Source organism: Arvicola amphibius, chromosome 10 (genome assembly GCF_903992535.2).
Source record: "Arvicola amphibius chromosome 10, mArvAmp1.2, whole genome shotgun sequence".
NCBI classification, from domain to species: Eukaryota; Metazoa; Chordata; class Mammalia; order Rodentia; family Cricetidae; genus Arvicola; species Arvicola amphibius.
The window spans coordinates 71654304-71679225 of NC_052056.1; the positions used below are offsets into that span (position 1 = coordinate 71654304).

A 24922-nucleotide genomic window follows, 5' to 3' on the forward strand; every position below is an offset into this window, starting at 1 on the left:
GGCTGTTGGGCCTGGTGCTGGGGGGTTCTGGGGGGGGCCTGGGGGAGGTGAGATTGGTCTGAGCACTCCGTCTCTCCTTTCCCAAGTCCCAGATGGTTTCCTGTGGGGCGCCAGAATTGGGATTGTCTCTTCCCTGTGCTCTCCCCTCCCTCTCTCTGCTGCAGACTGCTCAACGCAAGATCAGGGAAATTGTGCAACAGGTGAAATTGCAGGAGCAGAAATACCCTCAGGGAGTCGCCTCACAGCGCAGCAAGTGAAGAAATGCCCTCAGGGAGTCGCCTCACAGCGCAGCAAGTGAAGCCCCCCAGGCGCCAGCAAACAACCGATGAATGGAACCCTCCCAACATCTGACAGACGAGACCAAACAGCCAGCAGATCGGGAGCAAACCAAAGACCATCCTGAGGAGTGAGAAGTCTGTAGAGCAGCCAGGGCCTGCAGACCCCCGCACATCCTGGGATCCAGGAGGCCGAGGGAGGGCTGGGTTCCCCAGGAACACCTCTTGACTTGCGCCCAGCTTCCCCTGGCTTCTGCAGGCTTACCGTCATCCGCTGCCCATCCTCTCAGCTCCCTCCTCAGCTCCCAGGACGCCGTCCCTTCCAGTTGAACTAACATAGGTGAACATGCTCAAAGTGAGGCAAACCTCTGTAGCCTTTTCTTTGTTGTGCAAAGTGTCTCTGTACATGGCTGTACATACTAGAAGGGGAAGATGTTAAGATACTGTGGCCTGTGGGTTACACAGGGCGCCTGCAGCGTTAATATATTTTAGAAATAATATATCAAGTAACTCAACTCACTCCAATTTTTACTCAATTATTAATTTTGTTTTCTGTTGAAGAGAAAGCAGGCTTTTCTAGACTTCAAAGAATAAAGTCTTGGTGAGGACCATAGGTAGTCAAAGGAACTTTGAGCCACCCACACAAAATTCACTTGGAGGGAAATCTCGTCAAGGACACTTAATGGCAGTTGTGGGTCACCTGTGTCTATCAACAGAAGGGATACCGTCCCTGAGGAGGGCCCAGCCCTTGTCACCTGTTTATCCCATATACCCATTTCTCTGCGGCATGGGTTTTAAGCTGGTTTTTTTTTTTTTTTTTTGCATACTGCTATATATTTCTGTCTCTCTGTTTATCTCCCTCCCTTACTTTCCTCCTTTTCCTTTACCCACCATTCTTTGAGTTCCTTCATTTTTTTCTGTCTCCCTCCCCCATATCTATGCACGCCCCCCCCCCCCCAGGCAAAGCAGTGCTCTGAGTATCACGTCACACAAAAGGAACCATTGCGAAACACAGGAACCAGCTTCAGCTTGCACTTGGTTACTCAAGCGACAAGAGTCAATGGCACTTGTCCTAGCCTCTAGAAGAGGAAAACGGGAACCCTCCAAACCAGCCAGCCAACCAAACAAAGGAATGTTCCAGAAAGAAAGAATGTACTTTGTCTTTCTACATTTTGGTATATAAGCCATCAACATTTAGTGAAATTATTTCTTCCTTTAAAAATTGGAAGTGCAAGAAAATAGCAATTTATACCAGGTTGTTGGCCCAGGGCGTTAAATTCACAGATTTTTTTTTTTTAAATGAGAAAAACACACAAATAAAGCTACCTCAGGTGTTTTTTACCTCAGCACCTCGCTCTTGTGTTTCCCTTAGAGATTTTGTAAAACTGATAGTTGGAACATTTTTTATTTTTGTAATAAAAATGAGTTGGAAAAAAAAAAGCTTTCAACTGCCAGCCTGGAGCAGGCGGCAGCCCAAGTGTGCGGCTACTGGGCTGGCTTGTCTTCCGCTGGCCAAGAGCCTGCGTGGCCTTCTTGTGGACACATCTAAAAATGTTTATTTTTTAAAAATGACAAAAACAGAATATTGGAGCCGTCCTGAATTTCCATAGGGTGCGTGCCATGAGGGCTTTTGCGCTGAAGGATGACCACAGCTTGGTTATGTGAAGAAGCCAAGAAAGACACCACCAGACTGCAATGCCGGTTTCCTCTACTGCAAGCAGTGTTCTTTGACAAAAAAAAAAAAAAAAAAAAGAAAAAAAAAGAAAAGAAAAAAAGAAAAATATATCCAAGCTAACAAGAGTCTGGCGTCCTGGTGTCTTATTTATTGAGCAATTGGACAGTCGGGACCTGGGCAGCTCCCTGGCCACACGGTTGGGGGCGGGGAACTGGGTGAGTCAGTGGGCAGTCAGCAGCTGCCGTCTCACGGGGGCTTGTGGGAAACACACCACGGCTGGGTCCACGTGGGATGACAGCTTGGGGGGTGTGGGAGACTGGCGTGTGTTTCAGCCTGTGGATGACTCGGGGGCGGATCTATAGGCCTAGAGGGCAGCCTGCTTGGCCAGCTGAACTGAATCCTCAGCCTGCCCAGGAGGACTCAAGTTAGCCAGCTCAAGGGCAGAGGCTCTCAACCTTCCTAACACATGTTGTGACCCTTCATAACTATAATTATAATTTTGCTAGTTATGAATTATGATGTAAGCTCCTGCTTTCCAATGGTCTACCATGACCCCTGCAAAAGGCTTAAAAAAAACAAACCCAGGGGTCACGACCCATAGGTTGAGAACTGCTGAGTTAACCATCTTCTAATTGAAAGCTTAAAAATACGTAAAACATGGGCACGGTGATGCCCACCTCTAACCCCAGCACTCAGGCAGAGTTTGAGGCCAGCTTGGCCTACAAAACGAGTTCCAGAACTGCCAGGGTACACAGCGAAATCCTGTCTTCAAAAAGCAAAAGTAAAACAGAATTAACCATTGTCGAGTTCTAGGCTGAGCAAGGCTGAAATAGCCTTCCCCATTAGGAGTGTAGCTCAGCAGTAGATACTAGCAACACACAGCAAATAGGAAGAGCATGAAAGGAGCAACCTCTAGGGCCAGGCTGTCTGCCTGAGGATCACCATCTCTCGGAGGAACTCGCCACTCCCCCCAGTGGAAAGTGTAGAGGTGGTAGAGCTGGCATAGATTAGAAGCAAAGTGGGGTTTGGTTTGCTTGCTTTTGTGTGTTTTTTTTTTTTTTTTTTTAATGGTCCGGTCCTGTGTGTCACCCTGGCTGACATGGTACTTGATGGGCAGTGTGCTGCCTGGTCCAACCTCCCAAGTGCTGGGACTGTAGGTGTTCACTACTATGCCTGGTAGGAAGGTGTTAAAGGATAACACTGGGCACCGGGAAGCTACTGACTCAAGTGTTGGACTGCCTAAGGCAAATCGGTGCTACAGAGAATATTGGCTTACCCAAGCCACCATGATTGTGGCCTTTAGCGTGCGTAACACACACACACACACAGACACATATATACATACACACACACACACATACACGTCAGAAACCAGTACCACACTATAATCATTCAAAAATAGACTTAGGGGCTGGAGAGATGGCACAGTGGTTACAATGGCTTGGGGATTGGCTATTCCTCCAAAGGACCTGGGTTAAAGTCTTTTTTAAAAAGCACAGATTTAGCTTGGCCCTGTTAATGGGGCCAGGAGAATCACATGTTCAAGACCTGCTTGGATCATCCTATGAGACTGTCTCAAAATGAAAAGTAAAAATCAAATGACCACCTATATCTATGGGCCCCAGAATTAACTTCTGAAAAATAAGGTGAAGTATGTTTTTCAAAAAATATGTATTTGTGTATGTATATGTATATGTATATACACACATGTAAATATATTCCAATTTTTTCTGATAAAGTTGGCTATAATCCCCCCAACATGTTGTGAAACAAAAATTTCAAGGTAAAGTCAATCCAGTTTCAGGTGTGTGTCTTCTACTCAGTTCGAGGATGAATCTTAAGGTTTTTGCAAATTATTGCTTGTCCTTTGATAGTTTCCTACATACTGATTACCTCCCCTCCATCTCCTCTTAGCTCCTCCCCCAACCCTTGTCTACCCCACATCTTCCCTATAGAACTATTTCTCACCTCAAGAATCTGCTAGCTTTGCTCTGTGGGACCATGGCTTTCCATGGCTTCCTGTGTAGCCTGGTGGGCTCAGCTGTGAATATACAACTGCAGACAATGGTTTCCTCTCCCCAAGAATCTGTCAATAACTGATAGACAGTTCAGCAGGAAGGGGTAGAACCCTTGAGCCCACCCCTAACAGGGCTGCTAACAGGGCTGGTCTTGCGCATGCCAGGTGCAGGCAACCACTGCACTGCGTTCTTGGTTGCGAGGGTTATGTTGTACTAGCGCAAAAAGTTCAGATGAGAAAGGCTCATTAAAATATGTATGTATACTTATACACAGAATTTCTTGTACTGTGGGTTTTATAAATAATAGTATGATTCCTTGTAGCTTTTTCCTATGTACTTGTGTTTTTTTTGTTTGTTTGTTTGTTTTTTTTTTTTTTTTTGAAGACAGGGTTTCTCTGTGTAGCTCTTGTTGTCCTGGAACTCACTCAGTAGACCAGGCTGGCCCTGAACTCACAGAGATCTGCCTGCCTCCGCCTCCCGAGCACAGGGGTTAAAGGTGTGTGCCACCACTGCCACTGTCACCACTGCCACTATCACCACTGCCACTATTATTGTTCTGCCCACCTCCCTCCTGTATTTACCTTCCTCTCAGTCCCTCAAGAGCCCTGCTTTCCCAATTCCCCCGTCAAATCACTTGTACCCTTCTATTCCCCGCGCCCTCCTCCCACCTCTGTATTTACTCTGCTCCCCGACACCAAGGACCCCCCCCCCCGGTTTCCCTGGTACCTGGCTAAACTCCTCCCTGTTGTCCCCTACCTCCCTATCTTGGCAATGGTTCTGTTTTACTTCCCTTGTTTCTGTAGTTTCTATAGGCTACGTACTGGCATCTGAAGGTTTGGAGCTAGGAGCCTCCAATAAGAGAGACCATGTGGTGCTTGTCATCCTGGATCTGGGATGCCTCTCTCCATTCGATCTTTTCTACTTCCATCCGTTTACCTGCAAAGTTATTTCATTTTTCTTTACAGTTGACTAGTATTCCTAGTGTGTATGTGGCACATTTTCATTATCCGTTTCTCTATTGTAGGACTTGTTTCCAAACAACAAAAAGCAGAAGCTTTTTAGTGTCGTGAATTCTTGGGCCAATGGAGTCCTATTCAGGAAGTCCTTTCCTGTACCTATGTCACGGAGGGTATTACTGATACCAAGTTAAGGTCTTTGGTCTATTTGGAGTTCGTTTCTGTGCACTGCATGTTGGTATCCAGTTTTCCCAGCACCATTTGTTGAATATGCTTTCTTGTTTCCAGGGTTGTTTGTTTTTGAGTCTTTGTCAGATATTAAACGGCTGAAGTTCTGTGTGCTCATGTTTGGGTCTTCAGTTTGGTTACATTGCCTGTTTTTGTGCCAATACCGTACTGTTTTTATTACTATGTCTCTGTAATATATCTTACGATCTGGAATTGTAATCCCTCAAGCATTGTTCTTTTGGCTGAGGATTCTTTTGGCTATCCAAGGTCTTTCATGGTTCCATATGAATTTTAGGATACCCTTCTCTATTTCTGTGAAGAGCGAGATGCAATTTTGATTGGGATTTCATTGAACCTATAATTAGCTTTTGGTAGAATGGTCATTTTCACAATGTTAATTCTACAATCCAGAGACATGGGGTGTCTTTCCATTTTCTGGTGTCTCCATCTTTTTTCAGAGGGTTTATGTTTTCATGTAGAGGTCCTTTGCTTCCTTGGTTAGGTTTACCCCTAGATACCATATTTTTTTTTTTTTTGAGATTATTGTGAAGGTGTGTTCATAGCCACCTTCTGTGTATGTGTGTTCTTGGTATAGGAAATACCAACAGAAAAGTTAATGATTTGTGCAAATTGATTGTGTATCAACAAGGCTGCATTTGCTTATTGTCTCCAGAAGTTTTCTGGTAGGAGTTTGGGGATCTGACATGTATAGTACACCATCTGCAAATAGGGATAGTTTGACTTCTTGTTTCCTTATTTGTAGTCCTTCGATTTCCTTCTCTTGCCTTATTGCTGCAGCTAGTGCTTCAAGCACCATGCTGAGCAGGAGTGGGGATAGTGGGAATTCCTGCCTTGTTCCTGACTTCAGTGGGATTGCTTCAAGCTTTTCTGCATTTAGGATGATGTTGGCTGTAGGTTAATGTATAATTTTATTCCCTCTAGCCTTATATTAGCTAGTACTTTCATCATGAATGTTGGATTCTGTCAAAGTATTTTTTTCTGCTTCTATTGATATGATCACATGCTTTTTAAGTCCATTTATGTGGTGTATTCTTCAACTTATATATGTGTTAAACCATCCCTGCTTTTCAAGGGTAATTTCAACTTGGTGGATAATCTTTTTGACGTGTGTCTGTAATCTTTGTATTTATAGGGTATTTTTGAACCTACGTTCATCAGGGATATTGGCCTGTCTTTATGTTTTGCCTTTTCCTGGTTTAGGTATGAGATCCTGAGATACTAGCTTCATAAGAGTTTGCAGCACTCTTTTTTGAATGTCTAGAATTCTGCTTTGAATCTATCTGGTCACAAACTTTTTGGTTTTTTTTCTTTTCGTTTCTTCTTTTTTTTTTTTTTTTTTTTTTTTTTTTTTGAGACAGGGTTTCTCTGTGTAACAGCCCTGGAACTCACTTTGTAGACCAGGCTGGCCTCAAACTCAGAGATCCACCTCTCTTGCCTCCCAAGAGCTGGGATTAGAGACAGGAATCACCACTGCCCAGCATCAACTTTAAGTTTTCGTTTTGATTTTTTTAATTAATTAATTAATTCATGATGTATACAGTATTCTCAGTACTCTGCCTGCAGGCCAGAAGAGGGCACCAGACCTCAATACAGATGGTTGTGAGTCACCATGTGGTTGCTGGGAATTGAACTCAGGACCTTTGGAAGAGCAGGCGGTGCTCTTAACCACTGAGCCATCTCTCCAGCCCTTTGGTTTTTCAAGATAGGGTTTCTCTGTGTAGCTTTCGGGCAATTTTAAGTTTTGTTGCATTGTAGTCAGATAGGATATAAGGAGTTACTTCAATGATTTGCATCTCAGGATGTGGCCTATTTTTGTTAAAGCTCCCATGTACTATTTAGAATGTATATTCTTTGGTGTTTGGATAGACTATTCTGTAGCTATGTTAAGATGTATGATGTCAGTTTGATTCAAATGTGGTTTTTTTGTTCAGTGGACCATTGAAATGGCCAACTATGAATGGGTTGATGTATGATGCGCGGTGGTGCAGGAAGTGCTGAGGGTCTTGTGGACAGATACAGGTAGGGCAGGTCTTAGTGGACGCCTAGAGGTCGACTTCAGAAGAGGTGATGGGACTGGCTGTGGGACCCTGGAAGATGTGGGGAGTCTGGGTGTGGAGTAGAGTGGTACAGGTGGCCAGAATTTTTCTTTACCTTTTGTCAGTATTTTACCTTTCTACCATAAGTACATATTACTGTTATTATTAAAGGAAATTATAGATGGTATCTGGTACTTAGGAATCACACATTGACAGCCATATTTGTATGTAACATGTTTGACATGGCATGTAGAGACTGTGTATGTGGAGTGTATTTGTGTGTTTGCAGCAAGGGTAGTATAGAGCTTTTCTTTATATATTTGAAGCGCATGCCCCCAAGAACTCTGTTGGTCTGGCAGTTTCCTGTGAACGGTTCCATAGGAGTCTCAGAGACAAGGACTCAGTACCTACAGTTGAAAGATGCTAGGCTAGGACATTACTTAGCTAGGCACAGCTGTGCATGCCTGTAATCCCAGCACTCAGCAAGCAGAGGCAGAAGGATTGCAGTAGGCTTGAGGGCAGTCTGCACTTTAAAGTGAGTTCCTGGCAAGCCTGAGTCACAGAGAACTTTCTCAAAACAAAATAAAAACAAAGACGTGTTTGTTCATGTAAAACCTGCATGTTGGCTACACATCTCCAGGAAGAGAAAGTCACACTTCTCACATTCCCTGAGCCGGACCTTGCTTTTCTAAATCTGAATTTGTATGAGTGTTGGCACGCAATATAGAGGTCAGAGGATACTTTTGGAAGCTGGGTCTCTCCTTCCCCGACATGTTCAAGCAAGTGAACTCAGCTGCTTGTTGGGCCATCCTGTCAATTTGATTTCCTGTCTTATCACCTGTGTAGAGAAGAGGACTTCTACTGAACATATTTAGGAAATGCCAATGTACAAACCAGAGTGATTGCCCCAGGTAATCACTTATCAAGTCTGGAAGCTTCTAGCCTGTTTCCCTAGGTTTAGGTGGATCACTTTGAAACAGGCTGTGCTTTTCTCCCTCCCTCCCTCACTCTTCCCCCACCTCCTGTTTTAAAAACTTTTCGTTTTGCCTGGGCAGTGGTGGCACATGCCTTTAATCCCAGCACCAGAGAGGCAGAGATTGGTAGATCTCTATGAGAGCCTGGTCTACAAGAGCTAGGTCCAGGACAGGCTCCAAAGCTACAGAGAAACCCTGTCTTGAAAAACAAAAAATTTTTTTGAAAAAAATTATCCGCATGTCTGGGTTTGTGCGTGTGGGTGCAGGTGCCCAAGGAGGCCAGAAGAGAGCATTTTTGAGCCTGAGGTCAAAAAGCAAGTGCTCTTAACCCCTGGGCCATCTCTCCAGGTCGTCTACCTTGTGTTTGTCTGAATGAGTGCATATCATGTATGGGTAGCCAGAAATCAGAAGAAGGTGCTGGACTCCCTAGAGTTAGGACTATAGGCCATTGTGAGCTGCCCAGGTGTATGCTGGGATTTAAGGCCCTCTGCAAAAACAAGTACTCTTAACTGCTGAGCCATCCCTCCAGTCCAAAAAAGGAAACATATTTCACAAAATAATTGTGTACATGTGAGTCACGTATTGATCATAGGATAAAATACATTAATGAGTTTCAATACAAAATCTAAAAGCTACTTAAGAGATTTATTAGTAAATAAAACTAGTATCTATTCCAGCACACCCCAAATCATCCTTGGGTATATTAAATTACTAAAAATAATAAATCAGCAAGCCATATGTATCTCCACCTTACAAATAAGTTCTAAAAATTTACTTGATATGGAGGCCTTCTCAAAACTAGCTCATAAAGCCATTTAAATAACGTGGGTTGACCACAGGATCTTAAGTTGTTTAGGTATTTGGTGTTTACTATATCCTCAGGAAGACTCCACCCACACAAGGTCCTCTCAGCAGCCCCCAAGTTCTGTGCAGGACTTGAGAGGGAGGGAGCAGGGGTTCCAACAGCCTTAATTAACTTGGGTAGAATATAGAATCTGCAGGGATGGTTGGACAGCGTTCCCTGACCGCAACTCCAAGCACAAGCATAGAGCATTTGACTGCAGAAAGAGAAGTCACCAGCACTACGCATTTTTTAAAATTTACTCATTTTCAGACGACAGACTGTGGGCTAAACAGAACAATGACACATTTTTTTCAGGTCCCCAAATTGAAATTTCACACACTCTCACACACACATTGGCTTTAATTTTGTTGACCTGCTCACTAGTTACACCAATAGCAGTTTTTATTTTTTTCATAATGTTTGACTAACAATTCTTTTGGTTTTTCAAGACAGGGTTTCTCTGTGCAGCCATGGCTGTCCTGGAACTCACTCTGTAGACCAGGCTGGCCTTGAACTCAGAGATCCAGCTGCCTCTGCCTCCTGAGTGCTGGGATTAAAGGTGTGCGCCACAATCTCCCAGCAACTGTAACAATTCTATTGCCCACACACTTCCTTGTACCAAGGAAAACACATGAGTGCCTAGACAACCATCCTCGTGGCATCTTAGCTTCTTGGATCATGATGGAGGAGAGTCTTCTGCAGGAATTCACGTAGAGTAGTGCAGCTGTAGCTTAACACCTGCACTCACCTATTTTACTACGCCTGAGTGTGGTGTATGCATATGCCTGCGGATGTGTACATGAGAAGGCCGGAAGAGGGGCTTAAGCTGTCCTCTAGCACTTCTGTTCCTCTGAGGCGGGGTCTGGTCCTCTGCCTCCGTTCCCTCAGAACTGGGATTACAGGTGTGAGCAGGTGAGCCTGTGATTAGGTGCTAGGCTGAGGCTGAAAGGGAACTCTAGACTTAAACCACTGAACCATCTCTGCAGCTTCCTGTCTGAATTAATACCTCTCAAGGGCACGCACAGATGAAAAGCTCAGAGAACGTCCCTCGAATGCACCATTAGCCATAGCATCATTCACCTGGGTGGAGAACAAATCGCCATCCAAGACGGACTTAGCCGACAGAAACAAACCTTACTCAACCCTTGATTCCTTTGAAAATTTGCTTACTATTATTACAGTGCACCTGTCCATGTGACCAAGTGTGGAGGTCAGGGAACAACTTGGGGGAGTCAGTTTTTTCCTTCCATGGTAGGTACAGGGGATTAAGCTCAGGTCATGCAACCGTCTTGGCAGGTCTGAGCCATAAACTCTCAGGCAGAATTCTAGCATCCAGTCTCTAGTAGACAGCCAACTTCTGAGAGCTGCCTGATCTTGGCCCCACTGGCCCAGTTCCTAGGGTGTCCAGGAAAAGGACCTAAGCTTAAGGAAGTGGTTTCTGTGCAGTCTGTCCTGTGGAGGAAGGAGCACAAACAGTTCAGCCCTGACTGGGCCACCAGGTCTCTTTGGGTTGGCTTGGCCATTTTGGTCCACATCACAGGCCCAGCTTACATACCAAGGCCACTTCAAGTCTCAGAAAAAAAAAAAGGTTTCAATGGCTACAACCTCTGACCCAGGATTCCCCAAAAGCAGATATGGACATTTGTATCTAACACATATGCAGCTTTTCTAAGTTTATTCTTTTTGTATCAGAACAAGTTGGGAAGGTGGAAGCTGAAGAGAGGAGGAATTATCAGCATATATTCTAGGTTCTGCCAGACAGTCTTTTATTACATCATAAAAGCAACACTAGGCACTAGATCTTGCAAAATATGCTCTGACCAACTTTCTAAAATTAAAAATGCATAACCACATCTGTAAGATTTTTAATGAACAAAAAAGTTAAATACAAACTTTCATATGCAAAATAGATGACTGTAAAATGGGCAACCTCAGAGCCAGTACTAAATCTCTCTCCAGAGGCTCAGTGGGACTGGAGTAGGGCATGCTAATGAGCCAAGAACTTAATTTCAGTTTATATATATATATATATATATATATATTAAAAAAAACTCTGAGGAAAAAATAGGCTTAAATTGAGGAGCATCTTCTGAAATAGACAGTTCAGGCCAGCCCTTTACCATTGTGAGGTTCATACTCAACCACACCTAGGATGAAACATTTATGGTCACAGTAACTTTGAATCCAGTTTCAAGAGGAAGCCAAGCTACTTCAGTTCTAGAAAAGGAAGTCTCTAAGATGAGCACGCGCTGTTCTGAGGCTGCACAGACTGAGTTCCTTGGCCACATTTCCACGAACTGTGCTTCTCTAAAAGGCAGCAGATCCCTACAACAGCATCGTCATTTCTTCTGGCATCTTCAAGTCTCAACAGAGAACTTTAACCATGCCGGCAGTTCCTACTCCAGCATCAGAGAAGCTAGTGAGCACCCCCTTCGTCCCTCTGCAGCAGGGAGTGGCAAGTCTGATTAACATTCTTCTCAGAAATAAATATTCAAACAAATTATTTATCGTTAATTATAAAAGAGCAGTGAGGAAGGGCACTGCCCAATGTTTGCAAATGACGGTGAGTGAACACACACGAACAAATATACACAAACAATTCATAGAACAAATCCTGCATTTCCCACATTCATATGGAAATAACTCTTGAAAACAAAAAACATTAATTAGCATTTGTTCTTGTATGGGGTGAACAGTCCAGGGCTCTGAGCAGGCACAGCCTTACAAACAGGGTTGCAAGCAGCCCCTCCACACCTTGAGTCAGGGCTACTGTGGAGAGGCCTTCATGCACTCTTGATAGCTCAGTACCTGTGAGAACAGAAATGATACGGGGACTTTTTGACCCACAATGCATGAGGTATATGGAAACATCCATGAAAGAACCACCAGCAGCTAGAAGGCCCGGGGGAGGGCATTGTCACAGCAACTGCTGATGGAGGATTTCCCACACCATCTTCTTCCGGAAGAGAGGCATCTGGTGCTGAAAGAATCCCACAAACAACAGTGTTACACACTGCTGTGCGCAGTATCACAGCATGACAGGCTTTAGGTGTCACCACATAAGTAAAATAGGATGCACACATCAAATATACATTTCTGAAGCACAGTGGGATTTATTTTGAGCCAGGAAGGCTTTCCCACTGTGTGGGATTCCAAGCATGGTCTGCCATGTCTGACACAGGTGTTTGTTTTTGTTTAGTTTGTTTGCTTGCTTGAGAAGGGTCTTGCTAAACAGCTCCTAAGCGGCTGTGTTCACGAGCTTCTCCTGCTTCAGCCTCAGTTCTGGGATTACAAGTGTACCACACTCAGCCTATATACACACATTAGTGTAATTACATGTGCATACATATGTACTTACAGGTTAATAAAAACCAAGGCTGAATACAGAATCATGTATTACAGAGTAATGACAAAATAGTAAGAAGAGAAAGAAAAAGCAACACAATGGAAATGTCCATGCAGTGGCACAATAGGAAACTGTTCTACATCCTAAGCGAACATTATTTTTAAAAAATAATTCGCTTTTATATTAAAAAGTGACCTTAGGGCATGAAAGTATGGCTCATTAGTAGAGGTCTTGCCTAGTATTTAAGAGGCAATTTAAATTTAAATTAAATTCAATTTAAATGACCCTTATTTAAAAAGCAGGAAAAAGCTGGGTGGTAGGGACGTGCACCTTTAATCTCAAGCACTCCGGAGGCAGAAACAGGCACAGGTGGACCTCTCTGAGTTCGAGGCCAGCCTGGTCTACTGTTCTGAGTTCCACAATAGCCAGGGCCATACAGGAAAACCCTCTCTCAAAAAATTTAAAAAAAAATTGATGTTCCCACCTTTGGCCTATTTGTGTTTTAAATTAAAGACAAGGTCTCTCACTATGTAACCCTGGCTGGCCCGTCACTCACTATATAAATCAGACTGGCCTGAGACTCAGAGACCCTCAAATCTCTGCTTTCCCAGGGCTGAGATTAGAGGCATGTACCACCATGCCCAGCCTTGGCATATGATTCTTAAAATTATTAGAAATAGTTCAAGGCATCCAAGGGTTCAGTAGACTGTCTAATATGCACAGTGGTGTACACTTGTAATCATAGCAATCAGGAGGCAGAGGCAGGAGGATGAGAAGTGCCAAGGTCATCCTTGGCTACATAGTGATTTCCAGGCCAGCCTGTGGCTATAGGAAATCCTGTCTCTCTCAAAAAAATAAAATCATATAAAACTCAGTAAAACATTACTTTTATTCCTAGTAAAACTGCTGAGACTAATCAATAGTGATTATTGATTAATCTGAGATGGGAAAGCTGACATTCAGTAGTGGTTACTCCATGTTCCTCCAAAGCATTTAGTTCTGCTGTTCAGAAACAGTTTGTCTGGCACACAGGAGCTATGAGACAGAGGTCTATGGATGAGAATATTTCTAATTGGGGTTCACTCTGGCTGTAAAAAGACTGAGAGTTCACTAACAGCAGAGGTTTAAGGTTTTTGATACAACTGAACTTCCTCTCAAGTGTAAACATCTCTCAGAAAGGAAAGCAGCATTCATTCATGCTTCCATCTTAGACCTGGGGTTAAAGTCCTCACAAGGCCTGTTTCCCCAGCTGTTATCTACTCTCATATGCCTCCCTTTAGCTAAGAACAGTGATACACATGAACCAACCAGAAATGGAGTCAGGGACAGCAAATTATCCCACTGGTCATCAACAATTTTTGGTCAAGTCCAAGAACATACCCTAATATGGAGCATGTGCACCACTGATTCTGAATGGGCCTCACCTAAGGTTCTTAGCAACTGTCTGTCTGTCTGTCTGTCTGTCTGTCTGTCTGTCTGTCTGTCGTGTGCCAGGCACTGCCAAAGTACATAACAAGTGCATGAGAAGGAGCTGGACTCACCTGAGTAAATGTGATAGGTTTGTCCCTAGAAATATAATCTGCATATTTACAAGTAAACATTCCACAATCACTCCCATTCAACTGTTGAGGAATCTCCTAAACAAAACAAACAGAGGAGGAAGAGGTAAAATATCATTACATATACATCCCCTTAGTCTCTTTCTAAACATCGCTGTGGAAAAGCAGTGTGATGATGGTGGATAATCTGGTGCTACACAGACAAACGCAATCACTCTGACTGTGGATAAACCTGGTGCTGCACACACACAGATGCACAGACACACACAATCACTCTGACTCTTTGTGGACTAAAAACTGTAATCATGTTACAGATGTGAGGCCACACACACACACTTTCCAGAAGAAAGAAGTAAGGCAAGTAAGAGTTCTAAGCAAAACAGAACCCATCAAACATGATGAGGGGTGGGAAAAGAAGGAACGGCATTTGATTCATTACAAGAATAGTAGTGATGATGATTCATATTATAAACTTTAAAATGCCCGAAACGCAAGCATCTACTTCAATACTGTGGAGAGGTTACATGTCTTAACGATCAGGGCACCTGCCCATTGCTTAGGATCCCTACAGTTTCCAGGGAGATGAAAAAGAGATTTTAACCTACTAGGATTACTCCTTGAGAGCTCAGTCATGTCCCTGAGGCAGAAACACAGCTAGGAGCAAGCAGCTCTAAGAACATTAGAAAATAAACCCATATGGAAAAAGCTGTGTGCTCTCATCCCAATCTTGACTTGACGTGACTGCAGCCATCTTGAACTGTGACCCTAACTGAATCTGAGTTGAACCTGGTCAGTTTCTGCACCACACAGTTTCCTAGCACACTATGGCAGGTCAAGCCACTGGAGTGGTATGTATGGGAGTTGTAGGACCAGACTATGACATCATGAATACACAGAATGTGCCTTTAGTCTCTGACATTAGCTGGAGAAAAACCACATCATTATGGTTAGATGAGGTCTCTTCCATTGTGACCTAACCACTAAACCTGCTGCCACTTTGTGCCAGTTTCTGTGCAAATGGACCAGAAGCTGCAGTCTGTTGTCATGGGTCTGCCTGCCTTTGATCTCACGGTATCCTGGGGCCCATTTTCAGACCCGAGATTGGGTTTTCCCCAAACAGTTTATACCTAAAGTAAGATGAAAGACAAGAAGCAACTATCTTGGTTATACTGATGGTTATAAGTTTAGAAATACAAACCTCAGGACTAAGGTTGTATCCACGGATCCTAAATTCGATCTTTAGTGTGACACACACACACGCACACGCACACACACACACTCACGCGCACGCACGCACACACACGCACACGTGCACACGCACGCACGCACACACTCACGCGCACACGCACGGACATACACACACACACACACACACACATGCACGCACGCGCGCACGCACACTCACATACACTCTTCAGGAAAATGAGTGAAACAAGAAAGAAATACAGGCAGCATCACTTACATGTGGCTTCATGCTGTAGTGGGTCCACTCTAAGAGATTGAGATCTGTATTTCTTTTGGTCTTACTTTCATCCTGCAAATACTGACTAAAGAAAACAAAAACAAATAATAAATTTATCAATGGAGGCCCAGGAGACCACCCACTGTGATTAAAAAGGACTGTGTGATGTTCAGCAGGAATGTCATTCTCAAATCTGATTTTAATTTGGGGGGAGGTTCAAGACAGGGTTTCTCTGTAGCTTTGGAGCCTGTCCCGGAACTCACTCTGTATACTAGACTGGCCTTGAACTCACAGAGATCTGTCTCTCTCAAAAGCTGGGATTAAAGGTGTGCACCACCACCACCCGGCCTGAATCTATTTGTTTTTTTAGAAATATAATTACATTTTTATTTTTAGGTTGTCCTTTCCTGCTAGTACAAATTATTTATGTTAAAAGATATCATGCATGCTTACTTTAAAACAATAACAACAACAGCAAAAAAAAAAAACCCTAAAACAGCCACTCAATTACCAACTGGCTATGTATTTTTCTAGTTCTCTATATCATCTGTAGTATACACAACTAAAGAATTCATCGTACACTGTACTGGAAAGTACTGCTGAAGGTAGTGAAAGTTTCTAGTGCTCCAGAGGCTGAGGCAGGAGTCCACGTTTGAGGGAAGTCTGGGAATGTAACACAACAGTCTCAAACAAGAGCACTACCTTAATCTGAAAGAGACAAGGTCGGTAAGGAACTCATTAAACCAGGAAGAGCTCGACAGGGGAGCAGGCAGGACCCCTATGCTGCAGAGCCCAGCTGGAAGCCCTCTCCAATAGGTGTGGTGGAATGTCTAATAAGCAGCCCAGGAGGGAGCAGCAGAGGCTGCAGGAAAGGGCTGCACAGACCTGCAGCACAAGGAAAGGCCATGGTGGGGTGCAAGGGTTCAAGGGAACCACCAGAAAGGACCTGCTTCTTCTACTCCTTCACAGGCCAAAACCCCAAGTACAGTGAAGCTACAGAGACAATAGTTCCCCACAGCACCACAGGGCACTTTAACTGGAAGCAGCAAAATCTGAGGACTTCACCTTTCGATTCAGCGCCGCTGTGAGCAATTCAGTACATGGGTATTACTTTTACCTCTTATTTTCTGATTCAATTTCAACTCTGGCATGCATGTCTCAGGATGGTTTTGCTTTTGTTTGCTGAAGTTTTAGGACTATGTTTCTCCACCTGGTTTACCAGAAGACACTTTTTAAAATTTTTTATGTAGGGGGTTGGAGAGATGGCTCAGCGGTTAAGAGCATTGCCTGATCTTCCAAAGGTCCTGAGTTCAATTCCCAGCAACCACATAGTGGCTCACAACCATCTGTAATGAGGCCTGGTGCGCTCTTCTGGCCTTCAGGCATGCATGCAGAAAGAATATTGTATACATAATAAATAAATAAATATTTAATTTTTTTTTTAATGTGCACCAGTGTTTTGCCTGCATGCATGTCTGTGTGAGGGTGTCAGAGTTTACAGGTACAGACAGCTGTGAGCTGCCATGTGGGTTCTGGGAATTGAACCTGGGTCCTCTGGAGGAGCAGCCAGTATTCTTAACCACTGAGCCGTCTCTCCAGGCTCTCCCCACCCATAGAAGGCATTTTTTTTTTTTTACTGTTTTCTTCTACTGTGTTTCATACACTCCCCCTCTTTTCTTAACCATATCCCCTCCTTTTTTAAAAGATTTATTTATTTATTATGTATTCAGTGTTCTGCCTGCATGTATCCCTGCAGGCCAGAAGAGGGCACCAAATCTTATTACAGATGACTGTGAGCACATGTGGTTGCTGGGAATTGAACTCAGGACCTTTGGAAGAGCAGGCAAAGCTCTTAGCCACTGAGCCATCTCTCCAGCCCTATCCCCTCCTCTTTTATCGTCTATAATATTCTATAGTTTTAATGCTCTCTAAAATCTGTGGACCCACTAGTACCCCAACGCTCCCTTCCTTTTTATTTTCCCACCTTGATTTCTTTTTACTTCAAAGTCCATCTAATACTTAATCCTTATACTTCCCCACCTTACTTCTCTCTCATTAATTTGATTAAGATCTGAAAACACTCCATGTTATCCTTGGTTGTTTATCCTGCAGAGCTACTGAAATCTAAGGGTCCATGATAAAAGGTGAGCATGACAATTGCACGGTAGAAATAGCAAACAGCTGTGGCTGTCCTAGCTAATCTCCTCCTCAGGGGATAATTTAGAACTCACAGCAGGCACCCGGACTCCCGGACTGAGGAGCTATTTTCTGAACTACACACTCATCACTACCACATCCAAGTCCCACCTCAACACTGCCAATACTTCAGCTAAAAGAATATAGCTGATTAGAAAAAAGAAAGCAGCTTGGTGTGAAGGCGTAGGCCTTTAATCCCAGCAATTGGAAGGTAGAGGCAGGTGGATCTCTGAGTTCAATGCCAAGACAGTTCCAGGGCAGTTGGGGTTATGTAGACAGATTCGGTCTCAACAAACAAACAAACATGAAAAAAAAGCCTCCAAAACAAAAAACCACACCAACAAAAACAAACAACAAAATATTTTAATTAAATAATAATAATAGCCAAGAAATAACACCAGATGTGTAAATCCCAAATGCAGTACGGAACAGGAAAAGAGCCAAGAAAGCATCAGTCCTGTAGAAATGACTGACTATACAGTAATGGTGTCAGTAAGAAGCCCAGACCTCAAGATGATGATTACAAATACATGCAAGGATGATAACAGATGAAAGGGTACAACAGGGAATCAGATGTAAGGCCATGCACCTTGAGTTTTCACAAAGATGCCCAAAACACACAGAAAAGACAGCCGTTTTCAACAAACGGTACTGGGAAAACTGGCTAACTACCGTCCCCTGAAAAAACCCAACCCAAATTCTTGTATCTCTCAACCTGCACAAAAATCAATTCCAAATGGACCCAGGGCCTCAATCTAAGGCCTGAAACTCTGAAACTGCTAGGGGAGAAAGGAGTACACCGGGGGCAAAGGTAAAGACTATCGAAATAGGAGTCTGACTGCTTAGAAATAAGGCCCATCATCCACAAGTGTGCTCTAATGAAATTAAAAAGCTTTTGTACAAGAAAGGAAGCTGTCAATTAAGTGGAAAACAGCCTCCAGAATGAGAGAAAACGCCTCAGAGGACCAGTTTCTGGAATATACATGGAATTCGGAACTACACATTGAGAAAAGCCAACTATTACAATGGTACCGAACAGAGAATTCTCAAAAGAGGACAATGGCTAGTAGTGTGCACGTTACTAAAACTACTCTGCAACCTCACCACAGTCAGAACGGCCATGGGAAGACAGCACATCCTGGTGTGGAGGCAGGAAGAAAGGCTTGGTCCGCAGCTGGTGGGAAGGTGAACTGGTGGAGCCACTACGGACATGAGTGTGGAGGGTTCTCAGATGGCTACACATCACATACAACTTCCGCATGTCCCCGCCACACCACTCCTGAGATGCGTACTGAGGACTCTCTCCTAGGAGAAGCCTGCACACTTGTGTTCACAACGGCAGGGAGTGGAATCAGCACGCGTGTCCATCAGCTGATGACGAAGGCGTGCTACACATACACAATGGGATTCTACTCTACAGCAGGACAAATGAGATCGGGAAATCCACAGGAAAATGGATGGGACTAAAGAAGTTACAGTGAGATCACGTAGGCTCAGACAGACAAACACTGTATGCCCTTCTCACACATGTGAATACTAGCTTTAAATTTTTATATCTGTGTGTTTAATTTGGAGTTATCTGTAGAATTCAGGAGACTTGAAAGGACCTATGAGAAGAGCAGGGGCTCTGAAAGGAGCATGTTGGGAATGCCTGGGAGGAGTTGGCAAAGGTTATGAGCAAGACAAATTATTTACATTCGTAAATCATCAAAGAATAAAAGATATTCTATAGGAAAAAACATGGCCTTGTCAACAATAAGCTAACTCACTGTACAATTTGCCTTTTCTCACTTAAAATTAAGAAAGTAGACTGGACTAGAAAAGTCACAGTCATGAAACGCCTTCTTTAAGGCAAGAAAACAGTTTTAATTCAAGGAAGCTAAAGAGACATTAAGTACACGTCTGAGTTCCTGGCTCCTGGGCCTGTGTTTAAAAAATGTGTGGCATGGGCAAGTGCGCCTGTAATCCTAGCACCAAGAAGGAAACACAGGAGGAGCCATGGATTGTGCTGTCCAGTCAGTCAGTCTAGCCTAATCGGAGAGCTCCAGGCCATTAGAGAGCCTGTCTCAAAGCAGGCAGATGATGCTTATGAGGACACTTGGGTTGTGTCACACAGACACCAGTTCCTATGTATAGCCATACATACACGAACATTCACTAAAAATGACTTTACTGATATAACTTCCTAAGCATAGTAATATCACTGCAGTTATAGAAGAGAATTCTTTATTTTTGTTTTTTTTTTTGTTTTTAAGACATGGTCTTACTGTGTTGATGAGGCTGGCCTTGAACTCAGAGATCCCTGTGCTTCTATATCCCAAGTGCTGGTATTACAATGTGCCCACCACAACAGGCTATAAAGATTTTAGAAAGTATTTGTGTACGAGTGGTCACCTGTATGTATTTATGTGTGTCTACTGCCACTGAGACCAAAAGAGGGCACTGGATCCCCAAAACTGGAGTTACAGAGAGTTGTGGGCCACCATGTGGATGCTGGGAACTGAATCAGGGACCTTTGCAAGAACAAGTGATTTTAACCACTGAGCTATCTCTCTGCCTCAGGAGATATATTCTTAAGTACTATAAATAATTAATTTTAACCTCAATTTTAATTTTAATCTCAAAGTCCTCAAATTCAACAAACCAGACCTTCTAAATTGAATATGGAGTAAAATTATGCAGGACTACGTTGCACATTCTCAACTGGAATAACACTGTCCCCAACAGGGTTGAAATTGGCTTTCAGAAGGTAAGAATTTTAGGTGTCTTAATGCTTTATAGCCTTCTATATTTGAGTCCAACAAAAAGAAAAAAAATTTTCTATTTGTACAAAAGTCCAGACTGCCTCCAATCCAAGAGGCTCCTGTCTCAATCTCCCAAATTAGGATTAAAGGCATGAGCTACCATGCCTGGCCACAAATAAATCTTTCTTATTTTGTTTTTTTGTTTTTTGAGACAGGGTTTCTCTGTGTAGCTCTGGCTGTCCCGGAACTTAATCTGTAGACCAGGCTGGCCTTGAACTCACTGAGATCTGCCTCCCAGGCATGCACTACCATACCCAGCTAACAATAAATTTAATCCTTAGTATTCATTAATGGGGAATTAAATTTTTCTCCTAATGGAAAGAGACAAATATCACAAACAAGGGGGCTGGAGAGATGGCTTAGTAGTTAAGAGCACTGACTGCTCTTCCATTTGATCCAGGTTCAATTCCTAGCACCCACATGGTAATTCATAACTGTCTGTGGCTCCAGTTTCACGCTACCCGACACTCTCATACAGACATGCAAACACCAATTTACATAAAATTAAAAACAAAAACAAAAACAAAACCACAAAGAAAGTGGGTTCTGCAGCTGGAGAGAGACAGCTCAGTGGTCAAGAACATTTGATCTCATAGGCACTGACTGTTTTTCCAGAGGACGGGGCTTTAATTCCTGGTACATACATGGCAGCTCACAGCTATCTGCAGGATTCATTGCCCTTCTGGCTTTCATGGTCACCACACATGTACATGTGGAACATACACACATGCAGGCAAAATGGCAATGCACATAAAATGAAAATAAATAAATCTTTGGGGCTAGAGTGATGGCTCAATGGATTCATAAGCATTTGCTCTTATACAGGACCCAGGCTCGGTTCCTAGTCCCCCAAATGGCAGCTCACAACCACAGTGTGTGTTGTGTGTGTGTGTGGGGGGGGATTAGCAATGTCCAGGAACCTTTCAAAGACAGGAAGGTAAATACAATAAAATATTAACAACCAATTTGTGTTGCCCACAACTTTTGGATACATGGCTTTCTTCTGGAACATGGGATATCTACTGGGGGTGGGGTGGGGACACAGAACTATGGCAACAGCAGAAGGTTTCTCAATGTTCAACAGCCATAATCAAATGTGTGATGAAATAGTTTATACTATGATATTAAGAACTAATGCAGTGTTTGGGCAGTTTGGGCCCATGCTGCATCAGCATCATCATCATCATCATCATCATCAGCATCATCATCATCAGCATCATCATCATCATCAGCAGCAGCAGCAGCATCAGCATCAGCATCAGCATCAGCATCATCATCAGCAGCAGCAGCAGCAGCAGCAGCCGCCATTTCACTACAGCCTCGGTTCTCAAGAAACCACAAGCGTACTATACACTGATTGTGCCATCACACCACCAACCACCAACCAATGCTGACTGACACGCCTCACCTCGGACAGAAGACTCCCGCACATTAGCAATTCCACTGTTTTTTTTTTTTAACTTACACAGTTTTTTTGCTCCTATAGAAACAAATTTGTCTAACTACAGAAAACAGACTTTTACTATTTTTCTACCCAGCATAAAAGTATTCAAAGATATCTCTGGGTTGTATCATGTTAGAATGTCTGATTTTAAAAACTGCTACTTGTGCTAGGCCGGGGTGGTGCACAACTTCAATCTCAGCACTCACAAGGCAGAGAGAGGTAGATCTGTATGAGTTCAAGGCCAGCCTGATCTACAGAGAGAGTTTCAGGAGAGCCAAGGCTACAAAAAGAAACTCTGTCTTGTGGGGAAAAAAATTGGGGTCAGCAAGATGGCTCAGCTGGTAAAGATGCTTGCTGCCAACCCTGAGCACTTAAGTTTAATCCCCAGGACCCAGTTTTTATTAGAAAATGTTTGATTATATACCATTTTATGTACCTAGAGCCACACAGAAATTTCTCAAATGAAAAGGGAAGTGGGGACTATTTAAGAAGCCCTGCTCTATACCACCCATCTATATGTACTTGCTGTCCTATTAGTAGAATACTGTGTCCAGATAACAATTATTTTACTTACTAATGGCTTCTAAAGGCAAAACTAACAATACAAAGGAGGTTCCTGAAACACAGGAAAACAGAGGAACTTTCATCCTTAGGGACAAAGCACCGTCCACACAGGTTGGTTCTGCACTGCCTATCTTGTTGATGCTCACCTGGACTGTAGTAGGAGCAGTTCCCACATGGCTCGCACACGGCTAGCTTTACACCCAAAATAACAACACACAAACTGAATTCATTTAAACACTGCCTGGCCCATTAGTTTCAGCCTCTTATTGGCTAATTCTCACATCTTGCTTAACCCATTTCTATTAATGTGTGTAGCACCACAAGGTGGTAGCTTACCAGGAGAGATCTTAACCTGCGTCTGTCTCGGAGAGGAGAGGCATGGCGACTGCCTGAGGCATCTGCCTGACTCTGCTTTCTTTCTTCCAGAATTCTGTTCTGTCTACTCCGCCTACCTAATTTTCTGTCCTATTAAAGGGCCAAGGCAGTTTCTTTATTAACCAATGAAAATAACACACAGACAGATGACCCTCCTCCATCACTGGACGACACCTGACAACAATGGAGACTACTGAATTTGGAATACTTGCCTATACAAAGCACACATTTTATTTAAAAAAATATCCCTCGCCGGGCGGTGGTGGCACACGCCTTTAATCCCATCACTCGGGAGGCAGAGGCAGGCGGATCTCTGTGAGTTCGAGACCAGCCTGGTCTACAAGAGCTAGTTCCAGGACAGGCTCCAAAGCCACAGAGAAACCCTGTCTCGAAAAACCAAAAAAAAAAAAAAATATCCCTCAGTTCTATGAATCGAGCTCCACTCTCAGAAAATACAGTTACAAGTTGACTCTAGGATTGCAGGCCAAGACTCCCTGAGTATTTCAGAATACCCAGAATTCTAATTTCAAGGAAATCTGATTCTAGTCAGGATTGTGGAAAATATGCCTTACACCAAAATGCCTGCAAAGTTGCCCTCCACGATCTGGCAAACAAACTCTTAGCCGAGATAAGCTCCTACGTTAGTGTTAGACAACAAGCTGGATGTAAGGGAGCCCTGCAGAGAAGCACTTCATATCGTGACACATTACTTCATAACTGCATTAAGACAGCCACCCAGAACGTTCTAGTATTAAACAGAAGAGAGATCCCGTGGAGGAAAGACAGCACAGCAGCGAGACTTTCAGACCATACTTACAGAAGAGTCTCACAGATCCTGTGGCCTTTCTGTCCCATAGAATCCAGATATTTAAGACACTTTTTTCTTAGGTCCATCACCTATAAGGGAAAAGGCAAAAATTCTCAGGCAGACATCCTTTTCTGCTATTTGATTTTTACTGAGATAAAGTCTCACTATGTAGCCCAGCCTGAACTCCAGATTCTCCTCCACCAGCCTCCTATGTACTGGGATCTTGACATGTGCGACTATGCCAGTACCACACCATGCCAGAAAGATGTAAGCATTAATAGGAGTATGATTTCATTTCTAAAAATAAGAGCATTTAAAACTTTAACATATGTAGCAATATGAACAGATTTCAGAACCTTTACTTGAAGTTGTAAAACACACACGGTTTGAGATAAATAGGACAAACTTCAATTCCTATACAAAGGCACCAGTAATCCTCCTAGCATGGGACTTCCCCCTGCACCTTTTCTGATAAAATCAGAGCTCCTTCTAAAGCATGCCTGTAGCTTCTGAAGCTGAACAAGTGAACACCTAGAAAAAGGACTCTACAGAGCTGGCCTTCTCACTGGAGGAGTGACAGCAGCCTTTGCTGCTACTGGGGTACAATTAGCAGTACAATCCTTTTTTAGCATGTGTGAGGTTCAGGAATTGATCCCTAAGACAAGAAAGACATGGAACAGAGAAAAAGGAGGAAGGAAGGGGACAGGAGGAAAGAGAGGGAAGAGGTAGTCAGGGAAAGAAGGGAAGTGAGGGAGAGAGAAGAGAGAAGGGGAAAGAGGAAGAGAAGGAGGAGTCTATAGCCAAGCTCCAACAATTAACCTTCACAACTCACCACAAGGCTCCAATGCACCTTCCGATGAATAGGTACCAGAACAAGCTCTTGTTCAAAGAGATTTACCCCTTTGGTCCATCTTTTCACTGCTTGGTAACCCCCAGACTTTAATTTAGGATAGAAGAACGTACTGAATGCATGAAGTGCTGGATAGCCTTGCTTTTTACTCCTTTCCACTAAAAGATTCATGTAAAAATTAATGACCTGTAAAATACCAAAAGATTAAAATTTGAACATGGCAAATACATTACAAAATTAAACTGCTACCTGAATCAGGAAGTGAGATGCTTAGGGAAAAGACAGTCCATGCAAGAAGTCAGAAAACAACTGTTCAGTACAAATGAGCAAGACAAGGAAGAATAAAGGGCTATGTACAGCCTAGTACATGCAAGACCCTGGATTTAATTTCTAGTACTGGACTATCTCCCTAAATGAAAACCAGCAAGTCATGTGACTATAATTTTGAAGCACATGAATCACATTTCTATGTAATAATAAAAGGCAT

General features: G+C 43.3%; 2 protein-coding genes across 8 annotated transcripts in view; one reads left to right on the top strand and one right to left on the bottom strand.

Moving 5' to 3' along the window:
- Positions 1-1988, top strand: part of Igf2bp2 (insulin like growth factor 2 mRNA binding protein 2) — a 109311-nt gene extending 107323 nt beyond the window's left edge. For all 5 annotated transcript variants that reach the window (XM_038345437.1, XM_038345436.1, XM_038345439.1 and 2 more), the window contains one exon: positions 165-1988. In XM_038345437.1, the coding sequence (XP_038201365.1) occupies positions 165-257 (93 nt within the window). In that variant the 3' untranslated portion in view covers positions 258-1988. The remainder of the gene's footprint in view (positions 1-164) is intronic.
- An 8681-nt stretch (positions 1989-10669) lies between these two features.
- Positions 10670-24922, bottom strand: part of Senp2 (SUMO specific peptidase 2) — a 46652-nt gene continuing 32399 nt past the window's right edge. For 2 of the 3 annotated variants that reach the window (XM_038345640.1, XM_038345642.1), the window contains exons 13-17: positions 24418-24621; positions 23595-23674; positions 15395-15479; positions 13915-14010; positions 10670-12007 (exon numbers count right to left, since the gene is read on the bottom strand). In XM_038345640.1, the coding sequence (XP_038201568.1) occupies positions 11945-12007; positions 13915-14010; positions 15395-15479; positions 23595-23674; positions 24418-24621 (528 nt within the window). In that variant the 3' untranslated portion in view covers positions 10670-11944. The remainder of the gene's footprint in view (positions 12008-13914; positions 14011-15394; positions 15480-23594; positions 23675-24417; positions 24622-24922) is intronic. The other variant, XM_038345641.1, reaches the window with a different exon arrangement.